The sequence below is a fragment of the Salvelinus sp. IW2-2015 genome, linkage group LG4q.1:29 (assembly GCF_002910315.2).
Source record: "Salvelinus sp. IW2-2015 linkage group LG4q.1:29, ASM291031v2, whole genome shotgun sequence".
Classification (NCBI taxonomy): domain Eukaryota; kingdom Metazoa; phylum Chordata; class Actinopteri; order Salmoniformes; family Salmonidae; genus Salvelinus; species Salvelinus sp. IW2-2015.
The window spans coordinates 55131969-55150752 of NC_036842.1; the positions used below are offsets into that span (position 1 = coordinate 55131969).

The 18784-nt window shown below is 41.3% G+C and overlaps 1 protein-coding gene across 1 annotated transcript in view; it reads left to right on the forward strand.

Moving 5' to 3' along the window:
* The window catches only part of LOC111960957 (calcium-dependent secretion activator 2), a 237964-nt gene that overhangs the window by 97448 nt on the left and 121732 nt on the right, over positions 1-18784 (forward strand). Inside the window, exons 7-8 of the mRNA XM_070442960.1 lie at positions 8049-8160; positions 10280-10419. Of these exons, the coding sequence (XP_070299061.1) occupies positions 8049-8160; positions 10280-10419 (252 nt within the window). The remainder of the gene's footprint in view (positions 1-8048; positions 8161-10279; positions 10420-18784) is intronic.

The window sequence follows — 18784 nt, forward strand, 5'->3', positions numbered from 1 at the left end:
GCTCGATTTTATACACCTGTCAGCAACGGGTGTGGCTGAAATAGCCAAATCCACCAATTTGAACGGGCGTCCACATACTAGTTTTGTATATATAATGTAGATGTGTGTGGACATTTCAGATGCAGCTTTTTTTCGACTTTAATAGGAACCTGAGTGTTTACAGCAGAGAGAACAGTGCCTGTTTAGGTCTAATTGGATTATCCCTGGTCTTGGCATGTCATCTTTTGAAGATTAAATAAACGTACCCACGCGTACACATGGCAACCATACCTGATGGTAATATACTGATGATGGTAATACACTCAGACCTTAGCTTTGAAATGCTAACAATGTGCTGCATTTCTGAGCTAATGAGAGTAAAACACAGACGTTCCATGTAACACAGACTCCTAGTTTTAACATCTAAGGCTATAGAGCACCGCTGCTTGACCAGAGCATTGTTTAATGTTGCGGATGGCGCCTATTAAAGCTTTGCTTTGCTTTGTTATGTAATGCAAGGGAGGTTGGATGGTAGTGAGCACCCTTGATAGCTCTGCAGTCTTCTCCCATCTGAATCATCATGACACAGTGCCAACGACAGTTCTGGATCCACAGAGTAAAGCCTCGCCAACTCTTAACTTCCTTTTCGAGTGGTGAGTTTTCTTCTGCTTTCCACTTCACTTGTTTTTCAGCATAGGTGAATAGACAGCACAGCACACTGCCCACTGCTCTGAGGCTAGGAAACACTGTCACCACCGATAAATCCACTATAATTGAGAATTTCAATAAGCATTTCTCTACGGCTGGCCATGCTTTCCACCTGGCTACCCCTACCCTGGTCAACTGCCCGGCACCCTCCACAGCAACCCACCAAAGCCTCCACCATTTCTACTTAACCCAAATCCAGATAGCTGATGTTCTGAAAGAGTTGCAAAATCTGGACCCCTACAAATCAGCCGGGCTAGACAATCTGGACCCTCTCTTTCTAAAATTATCTGCCGAAATTGTTGCAACCCCTATTACTAGCCTGTTCAACCTCTCTTTCGTATCGTCTGAGATTCCCAAAGATTGGAAAGCTGCCGCGGTCATCCCCCCCTTCAAAGGGGGTGACACTCTAGACCCAAACTGCTACAGACCTATATCTATCCTACCCTGTCTTTCTAAGGTCTTTGAAAGCCAAGTTAACAAACAGATTACCGACCATTTCGATTCCCACCGTACCTTCTCCGCTATGCAATCTGGTTTCAGAGCTGGTCATCGGTGCACCTCAGCCACACTCAAGGTCCTAAACAACATCATAACTGCCATCGATAAGAGACATTACTGTGCAGCCGTATTCATCGACCTGGCCAAGGCTTTCGACTCTGTCAATCACCACATTCTTATTGGCAGACTCGACAGCCTTGGTTTCTCAAATGATTGTCTCGTCTGGTTTACCAACTACTTCTCTAATAGAGTTCAGTGTGTCAAATCGGAGGGACTGTTGTCCGGACCTCTGGCAGTCTCTATGGGGGTGCCACAGGGTTCAATCCTCGGGCCGACTCTCTTCTCTGTAAACATCAATGATGTTGCTCTTGCTGCTGGTGATTCTCTGATACACCTCTACGCAGACGACACCATTCTGTATACTTCTGGCCCCTCTTTGGACACTGTGTTAACTAACCTCCAGACGAGTTTCAATCCCATAACTCTCCTTCCGTGGCCTCCAACTGCTCTTAACCTGTCTAGGACTGGGGTTCCGCTAGCAGGGCGCCAAATTCAATCAACAGAAATCTCATAATTCAATTTTCTCAAACATACAAGTATTAGACACAATTTTAAAGATAAATATCTCGTTAATCCAACCACAGTGTCCGATTTCAAAAAAGCTTTTCGGTGAAAGCAGAACATATCATTATGTTAGGTCAGCAACTAGTCACAGAAAGCATACAGCGATATTCCAAGCAAAGAGAGGAGTCACAAAAAGCAGAAATACTGATAAAATGAATCACTAACTTTTGATATTCTTCATCAGAATGCACTCCCAGGAATCCCAGTTCCACAATAAATGTTTGATTTGTTCCATAAAGTCCATCATTTATGTCTAAATTCCTCCTTGTTGTCCGTGCAGGTCCAGGCAAAAGTTCAGATGAAAAGTCATATTACAGTCAGTAGAAACATGTAAAAAGAAGATAATAATCAATCTTTAGGATGTTTTTAACATAAATCGTCAATAATGTTCCAACCGGAGAATTCCTTTGTCTGTAGAAAAGCTATGGAACAGAGCTCGCTCTCACGTGAACGAGCGTCACGAGCTCAAAGCATTCTGCCAGACCTCTGACTCATTCCCCTCTCATTCGGCCCCACTTCACAGCAGAAGCATCAGACAAGGTTCTAAAGACTGGTTACATCTAGTGGAAGCATTAGGAAGTGCAACATGTCCCATATCCCACTGTATCTTTAATAGGGAATGAGTTGAAAAATGACCAACCTCAGATTACCCACTTCCTGGTTGGATTTTTTTCTCGGGTTTTTGCCTGCCATATGAGTTCTGTTATACTCACAGACATCTTTCAAACAGTTTTAGAAACGTCAGAGTGTTTTCTATCCAATACTACTAATAATATGCATATATTAGCAACTGTGCCTGAGTAGCAGGCAGTTTACTCTTGGCACGCTTTTCATCCAAACGTGAGAAGGCTGCCCCCTATGCATAACAAGTTAATGACTGTAATGACTGACGCGCTTGCTGCTGGTGATTCTCTGTATACTTCTGGCCCTTCTTTGGACACTGTGTTAACAAACCTCCAGACGAGCTTCAATGCCATATAACACTCCTTCCGTGGCCTCCAACTGCTCTTAAATGCAAGTAAAACTAAATGCATGCTCTTCAACCGATCGCTGTCCGCACCCGCCCGCCCGACTATCATCACTACTCTGGACGGTTCTGACTTAGAATATGTGTACATCTACAAATACCTAGGTGTCTGGTTAGACTGTAAACTCTCCTTCCAGACTCACATTAAGCATCTCCAATCCAAAATGAAATCTAGAATTGGCTTCCTATTTCGCAACAAAGCATCCTTCACGCATGCTGCCAAACATACCCTCGTAAAACTGAGTATCCTACCGATCCTTGACTTCGGAATGTTATTTACAAATTAGCCTCCAACACTCTACTCAGCAAATTGGATGTATTCTATCACAGTGCCATCCGTGTCACCAAAGCCCCATATACTACCCACCACTGCGACCTGTATGCTCTCGTTGGCTGGCCCTCGCTTCATATTCATCGCCAAACCCACTGGATCCAGGTCATCTATAAATAAGTCTTTGCTAGGTTTAGCCCCTTATCTCAGCTCACTGGTCACCGTAGCAGCACCCACCCGTAGCAAGTGCTCCAGCAGGTATATTTCACTGGTCATCCCCAAAGCCAACTCCTCCTTTGGCTGCCTTTCCTTCCAGTTCTCTGCTGCCAATGACTGGAACGAATTGCAAAAATCACTGAAGCTGGAGTCTTATACATCTCCCTCCAATAACTTTAAGCATCAGCTGTCAGAGCAGCTTACCGATCATTGCACCTGTACACAGCCCATCTGTAAATAGCCCATCCAACTACCTCATCCCCCTATTGTTATTTTTTGTTTTGCTCCTTTGCACCCCAGTATCTCTACTTGCACATTCATCTTCTGCACATCTATCACTCCAGTGTTAATTGCTAAATTGTAATTCTTTACCACTATGGCCTATTTGCCTTACCTCCCTAATCTTACTACATTTGCACACACTGTATATAGATTTTTAAATTGTGTTATTGACTGTACGTTTGTTTATCCCACGTGTAACTCTGTGTTGTTTGTGGCGCACTGCTTTGCTTTATCTTGGCCAGGTCGCGGTTGTAAATGAGAACTTGTTCTCAACTGGCCTACCTGGTTAAATAAATAAAGGTGAAATTAAAAAATAATAAAAAAGTGACATTTTCTGTTCTTTTTCCTTACCATTGGAGGCTCCATTCAATTTGAAGTCATTACACGCCTTTGTGTAGGCTGACTGCAAGACCAATGATTGTCATCGTCTTGCATCTTAGTTGGATTAGAGGGTAGTTACTTGACTGAATTAATCAGTGCATTTCTAAGTATTTTATGCATAGACAGACAATACTTGTCCTTCAGCAGAGATGGGAAAGACCTTCCTTCCCACACACTCACTCTCTTGTCAAGGAAGAAATTAAGTAAATGTTTTGCTTCAGCCAGGTAGGTATTTGTTGCTATTCTATACCTTGTCAGATAATGTATCTAAGACAGAAAACACCTTTGGAAAATACACCACACATATTAACTTCCCTACCTCACATGACATCCTTAACTGTTGACTTTCTTAAGAGAGGTAAACAAAGACAGGTCAGTGTTGGGTAAAGTCTGCTAAGGGTTATCTCCAGTGTCCATTCTCTTGGTGTACCGTGATAAAAATAACACGAGGCAAACAATAGACACTTCTTGTTTGAACTGATCTTTTCCTTTACCCTCCTCTGTGAATTAGTTCATATTTCTTTTGTCTCTCGCAATTTAAAGGAACAGACAGTTTTGAATGCAATCCACACGTTGTCTTGGCAACTGGGAAATAATAAATACACACACACACTAGCACACACGTGTGACCTGTCATGCAGGTGTTATCCCACTGGGCACAGACATCAGTTCAATGCTAGTTTTAATTCAATTTGATTGTAAAACCAACAAATATTTTAACCATCTCATTGGTTTTAGGGTAACGGTGGATTTAGGTGAAGAAAGTACAGACATTCCCGAAATCCCTTTACGTTGATGACTTTTTGCAAATCCTATCAGTTTTCCACACTGATTTAACATAATCACATACATTTATTTTGTTGAAATGACAATGAATAAACATTGTTTCCAACAATCCGTTTGTGCCTAGTGGGATAAATGAACCACCCACCATGCTCATCCTCCACCTTAAACTCAAATCAGAAGCTTCCAGGAGAGTACAGACCTAGAGGTCTTCACGGGTCCACCCAAAACTGAAATTCTGTAGGTGACTCTGGGTCAGATCTGATTGTCTCGAGGATGTGTAATTATAACTGATTTGCCGGTAAGGACCTATACAGACCTGAACGTGACTGCTGCAGTAGAGAAAGAGAGAAAGTATCTAATTACATTTCGCGAGAGTGGTGCGTGTTGCTTGTTGTTGTTAGCCAATTACAAGTCATCAAAGCGGCACTAGCCTCTGGTTCTATGTGTGCAAATTAGGAGAACAATGGAAGATGGAATTAAAATAAGACTTTAATGAGAAGGATAGGCTACAACGACCAAGAGCCAACAGCAACAGGAAGGCTGCTACTGTGACAAATACAATTTGATTTGATTTACTTAATACTCTAAATTGAGTTGTTGTTGTAATTGTGTAGGATGGGGTAAAGAGCAGCCTATGCTGCCTCTCTCTCTCCTGCCCGCTTCTTGCACGTAGCGCCACTCACACACACCGCACGGCCCCTTCCCCGCCTAATGCTAGAGCTCATCCGTTCCTCTCCCTCGGCTCATGCATTAACAGCTTCAGTTAATAATGTAGCTAGCTAAAGAAAAAATGCTTTTCTGCTGCTTCCCTCACTCGGATCGGATCAGACCTGGTCTGGACCAGACCGGGTCTATATGGGGACGGGTCTGGTTGTCCTCGGGTCCTTTCAGACTGGGTCTCAATTATTTTTACAGTAATTATTTGGGTTAGGCTCCGGGGGGGGGGGAGCCCTGGGTCCATTTCGGGACTAGTCTAACGTTTTGGCCACGATAAGACCTCTACCCACAATGTGTTATTGGCATAGATATATTGAAATTGTATATGAGTGATTTTACAGAAGTGTTGCAATTTGCAACCCCACCCCCAAAAAACTATTTTAAAACATTGTTAAGTCTTCAAACTTAGGACATGTATTTTCATTTTATTCAATCCAAGGCAATAACAAACATTGTTAAATTAATATACTACAAAGCCCTCAATAGGAATGTCTATACTAAAACGAGTTATATCCATCTACAGTGCCTTGCAAAAGTATTCAGACCCTTTGGATTTCTGGGATTAAAATTATGTATTTAAAAAAAAATCTAGACAATATACTCGTGTCAAAGCGGAAGAATATTATTATTATTTTTTAAAGATAAATAACAAATTCATAACTAATATATAGTTGTTGCATAAGTATTCAGCCCCTTTGTTTAGGCAAGCCTAAATTAGTTCAGGAGTAAAATTTTACTTTAAAAAATCACATAAGTGACATGGACTCACTCTGTGTGAAATAATAGGGGTTGACATGATTTTTGAATGACTAACCCTTCCTTTGTACCCCATACATACAACACATGTAAGGTCCCTCAGTCAAGTATTGAATTTCAAGCACAGATTCAACTACAAAGACCATGGAGCTCTTTGAAAGCCTCATGAAGAAGGGCAGTGATTGGTAGATGGATAACAATAATACATCAGACATTGAATATATCTTTAAGCATGGTCAGGTTAATAATTATGCTGTGGATTATGTATTAAAACACCCAGACACATCAAAGATACAGGCGTCCTTCTGAACTGAGCTGCAGAACAGGAATTCAACTGCTCAGGGATGTCACCATGAGGTCATTGGTGATTTTTTTTAAAAAGCTACAGAATTCAATGGCTGTGATGGGAGAACTGTGGATAGATCAACAACATTTTATTGACTAAAGAATAATGATCTAAATGACAGAGTGAAAAGAGGAATACAAATATACAGAATAACAATATTCCAAAACATGCATCTTGTATGCAAAAAGGCACTAAAGTAATACTGCAACAAAGAAAAAGCACTTTTTTACCTAAATACAAAGCCTTATGTTTGGGGTAAGTGCAACATATCACTAAGTAACTGCCTCCTTATTTTCTATGTAATGTGGTGGCTGCATCATGGTATGGGTATGCTTCACATTGGCAAGTACTGGGGAGTTTTTCAGGATAAAAAGTAATGGTATGGAGCGAAGTACAGGGAAACTCCTGGCCGCCAGTGTGGCGGTAATATGGTCACCATAACAGCCCTAAACTGGTACTGACCTTGTATATAGTGCACATTCTTGTTTGTTTTATTTCTCGTGTGTTTTTCATTTTGTTTCCCCGACCTAATATTGATTCTGTGCTCTTTGAAAGCTACAATCCTTAGTTGCTACGTCTATTTTTTGGATTATAAATGTATGATATATACTCATTGATTCTTGAAGAATATAACTTATAAATGCCTCATGAGCTTAGTTTAACTGTCATATCAGAACAGAATATAAGCTTGTTTTACTCCAATGTTTGTAAACAATGTAAATGTGAACAAACACTATATAACCTCCAAACATGGTTAAAACTATAATTCGTATATCATGGATGGTCAGTCCTTGCATCCATGGCTCTGTCTATGAATATGAGAGTGGTTACATTTCTCCAGTCCCATCCCTCAGCTTTTTACCAAAACAGAGGCGGGGGTGGGGGGCGCTTTGTTATTGTCTCATTTAAAGACGCACTCCATCTATTTGAACTTTTCCTGTAGATAAACAATAGCTCACGTATAAATACACAAATGTAAACACAATTAAGGGTAAAAAATATGTTTTGCAAAAATGTGTGTTTTTTTAGACTACTGCAAACTTCAAGGAGTAGACCATTCAAGGAGTTGATCTGATGGTGCCCTCTGATGTCATCGGACTCCCTCCTTGCATGCAGTAACAATAGAGGAGCAATAGAGAACAAAAGAGAAATGGCCCACCCCCCTACTTGTGCCATGTCATGAGGATACCTGGACCACCTATGTGCCTTTTGTTCAGTAAATTAGGTGATGAATGAAGTGAAAAGGAGCCTGGAGTAGGACTTTAAGGACTCTAGCTTTAAGATCCTATTCTGGATTCTCTATGTCTTAACTTTGATATTGAACACTGCATTGTTGAGGAAGAGCTTGCAAAGAAGCATTTCACTGTACTGTTTACACCTGTTGTATCCTGTGCATGTGACAAATACACTTTGATTTGATGTTTAATCCTGAGGGTTGGAACCTATGTGTCTTTCAGGTGGGGCACTCAGGGGGACTTCACTACGACGCACCCGTTACCCATGGTCAAAGTGAAGCTGTTTACAGAGAGCACGGGGGTACTGGCCCTTGAAGACAAGGAGCTGGGGAGGGTAAGACACCAGTACATACTGTACATAAACCTATTAAGATTGATATAATTCACTATCAATATCAGCCACTTGATATCAGTTAGTATTTATATCAGATACTAGCAATTAGAATGACCCAATCATTCATTGGCTTGGCAATGTAACAATGTAGGCCAAACAGTAATGTACCTAGGCTAGTTTTTCCCATGACATGGATGCCATTGAAATATTTGAGACATGCATTGTATAGAATGTGCAAGAGCTGGAGCTGTTATCCTACCGGAAGAGCCCCCTCTCTCTTCTCCCCATCACTATCTCTTCCTCTTCTTCTCTCTGAGAAACAGATGGAGACTCCCTTTGAGACACTGATAACACTGCGACACTAACAAAACAATGAGCACCACTAAGATCTCTCTCCCAGTCAGTGTTAGTGGGTGTGCCACACGCATGCAACAAACATACTGTGTACACACACACATGCGGAATACAAACAAGTGACAGCGTGCATACACACACATTCTGCCAACTTATTGTCTTTCATTTTTCCTCTTTCATTCTCCATTCATTCTCCAAGTAATTGCTCTAAAAAGTCTGTCCCCCTCCATTAATCCTGTTTTTCTCCTTCTCTCTCGTTTTCCTCACCCTCTCTAATCTCTGTTTCTGCCTCCTTCTCTATCTCTCTCCCTGCCCCCCTCTTTCTCTCTGTCTATTTCTCTCTCTCACACACACAAACGCACAAACAAACACACACTTGTGTCTAACAACTCAAAGCACTCTTTGTCCCTAAAAGTAATTGAAGCATGGTGAGTATGTCTATGGAGTCTATATACAGATGAGGATTTCATTGCCACAGATTTAGTCTCTACCTGAATACAGTTCTGAAACCGATCAGGGTCGTTCTATTTGATTTCAATCACTTTTTGACCTTTTGATTTGAACAAAACTTTCCATACATGGTAGAAGTGGTCAGAAAATTACTTTTTGGATTCGAATGCCAAAACATTTAGGAGACAGATGCTTAAAGTTGACCCGTTTTGCATACCCCACCCTAGTATGAGACGTATCTATCAGTGGAAAAGATCAACGGTGGAGTTTGATATCATTTAAAAGCATACAGTGTTCTCAAACTACTTTAGGATTTCTTGAATATATATATTTTTATTGCCATTGTTTATCCTTTATCGTAAATGATCTATAAATACAGTATTTGTGCATATGTTGAGGCTTAGAACCTATTTTACATCATCTGAGGTGTTTATGTTATGCCCGCCATCACATTTTTTGGTAATTGACATGAAAGGTTTTTGAGCAAAATGTCTATGTTAAAAAAAAATCTCAAGAAATTATAAAATAGTTTCACAACCCTGTTTGTAAGCCTTTAAATTATATCAAACTCAACCGTTTACCCTTTCCATTGATGAAGACATGGATGTCTTATGGTAGGGTGGAGTATGCAAAATGGGTAAACTGTGAGCACACCTCGATCTCCTAAATGTTTTGGCATTCAGGTCCAAAAAGTTACATTCTGACTACTTCTACAATGGGCAAATATGTTGCTGCTGCCCCCTGGGGGTTGATGCCTCCTGGGAGATGGTGTAGTGGTAGCGAGCGGTCTAAACCAGTGGTTCTCAAACCTCCCCTCGGAGATCTCCAACTGTTTCATGCATTTGAACTATTCCACCACTAGCACCCCTAAGGCAACTAATCATCAAGTCCTTGACTAGGTGAATCAGGTGAGCAAGTTCAGGGCTAAAACTAAATTGTGAAACTTCTGGGGGTCCCCGAGGAAAGGTTTGAGAAACTAGTCTGAACTACCTAACCTTTTCCATAACAATATGGAGCAACTACAGAGGGGGTTGTGATATGAAAAGAAAGTCTGACTTGTTTGTGTCTTCCCCAGACAGCCATGGTTTTGTGATGTCCTTCACCTGTCTGTTCCCATCAAAGTCACAAAGTATGAGGATGTGTACGTCTGTCTGTCACTGACTAACTGTCTGATGAGAGAGACTGTTTGTATATTTTGGTGGTGGAGAAGCCAGAAGCCATCATTACTTCACCTTCTGTAAAATAGTTTATTATCTCTCCTGTGCACTCTCCCTTTGTCACCCCATCCTTTCCTTTCCCTCTCTCCCATTCCCAGGTGATCCTGAACCCCACCACCAACGGACCCAAGCAGGCTGAGCTCCACAAGATGGTGGTGTCCAAGAACAGTCAGGACGTAGAGCTAAAGATCCAACTTGCTGTCCGCATGGACAAACCCCCCAACATGAAGCACAGCGGGTAAGAACTACACTACCCAGTCATACCTACCCAGTCAGACTGAGGGTAAGAACTCCACTACCCAGTCATACTGAGGGTAAGAACTACACTACCCAGTCATACTGAGGGTAAGAACTACACTACCCAGTCATACTGGGGGTAAGAACTACACTACCCAGTCATACTGGGGGTAAGAACTACACTACCCAGTCATACTGAGGGTATGAACCACACTACCCAGTTATACTGAGGGTATGAACTACACTACCCAGTCATACTGAGGGTATGAACTACACTACCCAGTCATACTGAGGGTATGAAATACACTACCAAGTCATACTGAGGGTATGAACTACACTACCAAGTCATACTGAGGGTATGAACTACACTACCCAGTCTATACTGAGGGTATGAACTACACTACCCAGTCATACTGAGGGTATGAAATACACTACCCAAGTCATACTGAGGGTATGAACTACACTACCAAGTCATACTGAGGGTATGAACTACACTACCCAAGTCATACTGAGGGTATAAATACACTACCAAGTCATACTGAGGGTATGAAATACACTACCACGTCATACTGAGGTATGAAATACACTACCAACGTCATACTGAGGGTATGAAATACACTACCAAGTCATACTGAGGGTATGAAATACACTACCAAGTCATACTGAGGGTATGAAATACACTACCAAGTCATACTGAGGGTATGAAATACACTACCAAGTCATACTGAGGGTATGAAATACACTACCAATCATCTACTGAGGGTATGAATACACTACCAAGTCATACTGAGGGTATGAAATACACTACCAAGTCATACGAGGGTATGAACTACACTACCAAGTCATCTACGAGGGTATGAAATACACTACCAAGTCATACTGAGGGTATGAAACTACACTACCAGTCATACTGAGGGTATGAAACACACTACAAGTCATACTGAGGGTATGAAATACACTACCAAGTCATACTGAGGGTATGAAATACACTACCAAGTCATACTGAGGGTATGAAATACACTACCCAGTCATACTGAGGGTAGTGAAATACACTACCCAGTCATACTGAGGGTATGAACTATACTACCAAGTCATACTGAGGGTATGAAATACACTACCAAGTCATACTGAGGGTATGAAATACACTACCCAGTTGGTATGATGTTAGGTGACAGTGGAGGTCAGGAAGAGCAGGCAAGCTTAGGTCACACTATAAATAATTTTATAGGACCCTAGAGTTTACTAGGATTTATTTGTATGGGATATGTATGTTTTGTATGGAGATATAATGAAAAACAGCAAAGTGACTAACGTTTAAGGGTCAGGCTGTAATAGAAACTGTCATTAGAACACAAGGCAAAGAAAGGATAGCAGCACCCCCTAGCGGTGGCTGATAGAGGTGATGGAGAGAAAGAAAGGGGTAGAGAGGAGGATGATGAGCTAAGGAGCAGAGGCACGGGTAACTTCTGTCTGTCAGTATGCGGACAGAATTTTTTTTTTATATGAGAAGTATGTGTGTGTTCAAGTCATTCTGCCTTGTCTATTTGATTGGAATGCATTATTTCAGGTACATTTTGATGATATTGAATGTATTTCATGTTGGGCTTCCTTCACTCCAACAGAGGGCAGCCCAGCTCCATTTTTAAACCCAATGACATTCATGCCATCAGTCAAATCAGTGGAATAGCAAGACTGGCCTTATCTGGCTAGAAAATGTCTAGGGATACTCAATCTAAGCCTAATTGAACCAATCCTTCTACTTTTCAGTGAAAAAAATCAAATTCCAGTTTGTTCTTCAGTTCATGCACCATGGACTGCAAAGTAACAAGTTGACCTTTTGACTTTGCATTGCTTCTGAACAGATAGAAAACCAACAGACTTCTGAAATTATCCATGTACTATACTTTGGTGGATCATGGCACTCCACTGTCAGTGCAAGGTAGAGGTCTTCACGGATCCACCTGTACCCGAATACCCGAGTGGGTCTGGATCCAGAATTGTAAATAATGTCACAGGTCTGGGTCGGATCTGATATGATTGTCACAGGTCTCGGGTATGTGTCATTTTAAATGACTTGTCTGGAAAGTCCCTACAGATCCAAACACGACTGCTGCAGTAAAGAGAGAGAGAGATTTCTCGTACTTTTCACGAGAGTGGCGAATGTAGCTTGTTGTTGTTGTTGGCCAATCATAAGTTATCAAATCGACAATAGGCTACAGTCATAGAGCGTCCGTGTGTGGCAAGAATTAGGATATATCTAATCAATGGATGGTGAAATTAAAAGGTAAAGGAGAAGGATAGGCTACAATGACCAAAAGAGAGGAGTTTCCATAGCCATAATGTTATCGAGCCAGTTAAGGAGGACTCATAGTAACTTGTAACGACATTAGAAGCTAAATTCAGGTTTCCTCAAAATAATAATTCTTGCTAGATATGATATTACATAATAAAGGACATTTTGAATATGTGGCAAGAGAAAAGATCATTTGCCCTTATTAAATTCACCATATCATGTTCCATCAATGGATGTCGATTTAACTCGCTTGACTCCTTTGATTAAGCAATAAGGCACAGGTTATGGTATATGGCCAATATACCACGGCTAAGGGATGTTCTCGGCACGACGCAAAGCAGAGTGCCTGAATACAGCTGTTAGCCGTGGTATATTGGCCATATACCACAAACCCCCAGGGGGCGTTATTGCTATTATAAACTGATTACCAACGTAATTAGAACAGTAAAAAGTTATGTTTTGTCATATCCATGGTATATGGTCTGATATACCACGGCTTTCAGCCAATCAGCATTCTGGGTTCGAACCAGGTTTATAATTAAGCAATAAGGCCTGAGGAGGTGTGGTATATCGCCAATATACCACAAACCCCAGAGGTGCCTTATTGCTATTATAAACTGGTTACCAACATAATTAGAGCAGTGCAAGTAAATGTTTTGTCATACCTGTGGTATGCAGTCTGATATACCCCGGCTGTCAGCCAATCAGCATTCAGGGCTCGACCCAACCAGTTTATAATTGTAAATAAATCCACTTTGTGCATGTGCATAACTATAGATAAATCTGACAGCAGAGTTTGAGTGATAAAAGTTGGACAGAGGACCTCAAACTCTGAGCAAGAAACACTTGGATGAACATAAAAAAAACTGTTAGGCCATTTTCTGGTAATTGTGCTGTTATTATGTGCCAGATGTTAAGACTACAAACCGTGATAAATTGCCCATTTGCGAGATTGGCTTGTCTTTTCAATAGACATAGGCTACTGTCAAAAATCTGGGTTTATGATTCTAATAAAATTTGCCATAGTTTTCTTGGATAAAGGCAGGTAGCCTATAGCCCCTGATAGGTCAACATCTCATTTAATATAGTCTACAGTAGCCTAGACAAGATGTAGGCTAGATGTAAACAGAACAATTTAGCAGCTTGCTTAGTTCAAATTAACAGACTAATTTATTCAACATGAATAGCGAGGTGATTTCGCAATAAGAAGTGCTTGTGTTTCCCATTACCCCGCTGGAATAGGCTACTGAGGATGTGGTCATAATTTCAATCACTGAATTAAATATTAATAATATGTATATGAACTGAATATGCTTGTCAACAACAGTCAGTGTTTATTTTTTAGAATTAGTTTTACCTGTAGCCTAATCTGACTACTGTTACCGTCAATCTAATGCGTTCATAATAACACAAGGCTACAACATCTATAAACTGAAGTTATAGGTTATTTATTAAATTGGTTTGCTAGCTCCAGGTAGGCTACACAAGTGGCACAAATTGATTTGCAATGAGTCCAGTGATATCGTCATTTCAACATATTTATTGTATCAAATGGTAGCCTGCAATGGCATATCAATTAATAAACTACTTGATGGCCAACAGATGCAAATGTATTACTCTCCACATTTAGCCTAATGTCAGTTTCAAAGAACCACGCGAGGGAGTTCCATAACTTCCATTTCAAATGTCTACTCCAGACCCAAGAACTGAGCACGCATAAAGCACTTCGCTTGATACCGTTTACTATAAGCAGTTCAACATTAGAATGCAGTTTAAACCACCTCCGAGCGTATTTATGTAATACGCTCTAGTGCGCCCAAAGTCGTTTTCCAGTGCATTGTCCGCATTATTTATTGATGTGCATCAGTTCTAGCATATTAATGTTTTATGGAAAAAGGGTTGAAAATAGGTGTCTTCACAATCTAAATTGCCTACCTACAACTGGTAAAAAGTTACCACAACGTGCGTGCTGCTCTGTCTCCTCTCGCTCACGTGACTCAGCCAATAACTATTGTGCTCTCTCAACACACACACACACACATTCACACACACACTCCTCCTCACTCAGCAACAGCCTGCCTGACAGTCAGCAGCAGGTCACAGTGAAATATATATTTTTTAAGAGAAATGCCATGGCGGCCGCGGTGCAACTTAGAATTAGCCCAAAAACCCGCAACCAATATATTATCACCCGGGACATCGTTTTCAAAGTGGCCCAATTCAGCTCGAAAACCGCAAACATGGCAACATTGCTGCTCCCTAGATCACAGTACGGCCCCTCCCCCACTGACTAGAGTGGCACCTCTCCATTTATCAGCTCCGGTTAATAAAGTAGCTTAAAACATATATTTTCTTCTGCTTCCCTCACTCGGATTGGGTCTGTATCCGCCCAGGTCTGTACGGAACTGGTCTAGTTGTCCTCGGGTCCATTTGGAAGGACTCGATATAATAAAAACAGGTTTTATGTATATCGGATCCCAGTAGGAAAGCCCCAGGTCCATCTTTTTAGACCTGTGAAGACCTCTCGTGCAATTCCCCTGGGAGGATTGGCTGAGGTCTACAACAGTGTCCCCACCTCCCTGGTGGGCAGCATTGTGAGATCACCTCATAACTATGGCGCTGCTAATTAAGGAAGAGAATCGGGGTGCTGAGTGAAGTGTGTGCTCGCATTTGCGCATGCACACTCTTGCAAGTGTGTGTGTGTGTCAGTCTATCTGGTTGGTAAGTGGCTCCCCCTAATTGGCTAGTGCCTTCAAAAGTTTATTACGATCTCAGCTGACCCTTGGAGTGTCAAGGAGGACACCAAGGCATACACACACACACACACACACATGCACGCACACACGCACACGCACGCACACACACACATAAACACACTAGGCACACCTGAGGTTTGTCCATTCTAGGAAATAAGAAAGAAAGCGAGCAAAGGGGGAGAGAGAGACTGAGAGGAGGGGGAGAAAGTGAGGCAGACTGACAGACATACAGAGAGATGGAGAGGTTGCATTTTCAGGTTGAGTGCTTCACCATTAAAAGCAGCCATCTGTTGATGGGAGCTGAAGAGACAGAGAAGAGAAGATGGAGCTCTGTCTCAGCTCTCCCAAAGACTGCAATCTGCCACCACCTCCAACCTACCAGAAAAAGGGGAGAAGGGGGAAGTGCGAGGGAGTGAGTGAGTTAAAGAGAGGGGGAGAGAGAGAAGAGACACTGGGAGAACTGAGCCAGAACCCACCCTAAGACTGAAAGACTGCAATCTGACACCAACATCAGCGAGAGAGAGAGTTGGCCACACCCCACAGGAAGCAGAATTTGAATTGAAGGAAGTATAATTTAATTCAAAGAAATTCAAAGCCATTCAACCAAGACATAAAACATGAAGTCTCATTCATTTGACAAATCGGACACTTATTAATGCAAAGAATACAAATACCATTTCAAATATTTGTTTGATTATATCTCAGATGTCAAACAGTATTTTTCATTGTCAAAATAAATGTATTTGTTTCTGATATTTGAAACATTGAGGGAATTATAGACAACCCACATATCCTTAGAATATTTAGAGACCACTGTAATTATTTAAAATAGTTTTAGGGACGGATCGAAATTCAGTGGGGGGTGGGGCTGGTCCATCTCAAAGTGTTATAAAAAAGAATGCACCCCCCTCCCCAACGTTAATAATATTTTCACATGACCCTCCCCTTGTACTGTAAAATATATCGAACAACCTCCCCCCTCATAGAATTAACTCAGATAATGTTTACGACCACAAATAACAATAACTGTAGCGACCCTGTGTTTCTAAATGTGTATATCGACTTTGCCACTTCAGCATGCTTTTGTGGCACAGTCGATGCCACGCAAGGCTACAGGCCACAAGGTTGAGGGTTCACCGACCACCACGGACGAGCTCAGTCTCCCTGCCTGTTTCATTACACAACAATCAGAGCCGGCTGCAGACAATGATCAGCTAGGGGGAAATCATATTCCCAACATTTTTGATGCCATATTTATAAATATATAAAATATAGTACCAGTCAAAGTTTGGACACACCTACTCATTCCATTTTTGAATTTTTTACTATTTTCTACATTGTAGAATAATAGTGAAGACATCAAAACTATGAAATAACACATATGGAATCATGTATTACCCAAAAAAGTGTTAAACAAATCAAAATATCTTCTATATTTGAGATTCTTCAAAGTAGCCACCCTTTGCCCAGCTTTGCACACTCTTGGCATTCTCTCAACCAGCTTCATGAGGTAGTCACCTGGAATGGATTTCAATTAACAGGTGTTCCTTGTTAAAAGTGAATTTGTGGAATTTCTTTCCTTCTTAATGCGTTTGAGCCAATCAGTTGTGTTGTGACAAGGTAGGGATGGTATACAGAAGATAGCCCTATTTGGTAAAAGACTTAAGGTCAGTCAATACGGAACATTTCAAGAACCTTTTGGTTGGTCAAGTGCAGTCGCAAAAACCATCAAGCACTATGATGAAACTGACTCTCATAAGGACCGCCACAGGAAAGGAAGACCCAGAGTTACCTCTTCTGCAAAAGATAGTCACAGAGTTCAAGTAACAGACACATCTCCACTTCAACTTTTCAGAGGAGACTGCGTGAATCAGGTCTACGTGGTTGAATTGCTGCAAAGAAACCATTACTAATGGACACCGATAATAAGAAGAGACTTGCTTGGGCGGATTATATCCGCATGTGTGGTTCTCACCATGAAGCATAGAGGAGGAGGTGTGGGGGTGTGTTGCTGGTGACAATGTCAGTGATTTATTTAGAATTCAAGGCACACTTAACCAGCATGGCTACCACATCATTCTGTATCAATATGCCATCCCATCTGGTTTGCGCTTAGTGGGACTATCATTTGTTTTTCAACGGGACAATGACCCAAAACACACCTCAAGGCTGTGTAAAGGCTATTTGACCAATAAGGAGAGGGATGGAGTGCAGCATCAGATGACATGGCCTCCACAATCAACCGACTCAATTTGCGATATTTTGGGGTGAGTTGGACCACAGAGGGAAGGAAAAGCAGCCAACACATGCTCAGCAAAATGTGGGAACTCATTCAAGACTGTTGGATAAGCATTCCAGGTGAAGCTGGTTGAGAGAATGCGAAGAGTGTGCAAAGCTGTCATCAAGGCAAAGGGTGGCTACTTTGAAGAATCTCAAATATGAAATATGTTTTTATATGTTTAACAATATTTTTGGTTACTACATGATTCCATATCTTATTCATAGTTTTGATGTCTTCACTATTATTGCAAAGTGTACAACACCTACCTCTGCAACATCTATCAGAGGTCAGAATATAGAGATTGTAGAGGAATACAAATACCTGGGTGTCCTCTTGGACAATAAGCTTCAGTGGAGTAAATGTACAGACCTGATCTACAAAAAGAGCCGACAGAGACTGTGCTTTCTCAAAAAGCTGGAATCTTTTAATGTAGACTGTACTACTGACTCTGTTTTACAAATCTTTCATTGAGAGTATTTTAACTTTTTGTATTGTTTGTTGGTTTGGCAATGCCACTGTCAGCCAGAGAAATATGCTGAGAAGGATTATCACCACAGCAAGCAAGGTACTTGAAGTCAAACAGACTGGCCTGGATGAGATCTTTAAGGTCAGGGCACTCCACAAGGCTCACAAAATAATTTTAGACCCAAGCCACCCTCTGTACCCGGACTTTGAACTACTCCCCTCTGGGCACAGGTATAGGGCACCCCTCAGCAGGAAAAACAGAACAAGACAATAATTTCTGCCAGGTGTGATATCCCTCCTAAATAGCTTGGTCTAATGTTCCTATCGACTCAGTAAGGCCAACAGGCTAGTCTTTTTTTCTTTCATTTAAAATAAAAATGTTTTATTGGTATGTAACTGTTATGAAAGTTCTATTGTTTTGTATTTAAACACCACTTTAAACGTGTACATGACACTACAACAACATTTCCCCATGGGGAGAATAAAGTCAGTAATTTTCCACCAACAGGTTTCTGTACCGATGCACCACACTACCAATAATCAGTGCATTCTGACTTCGGGCACTTCAATA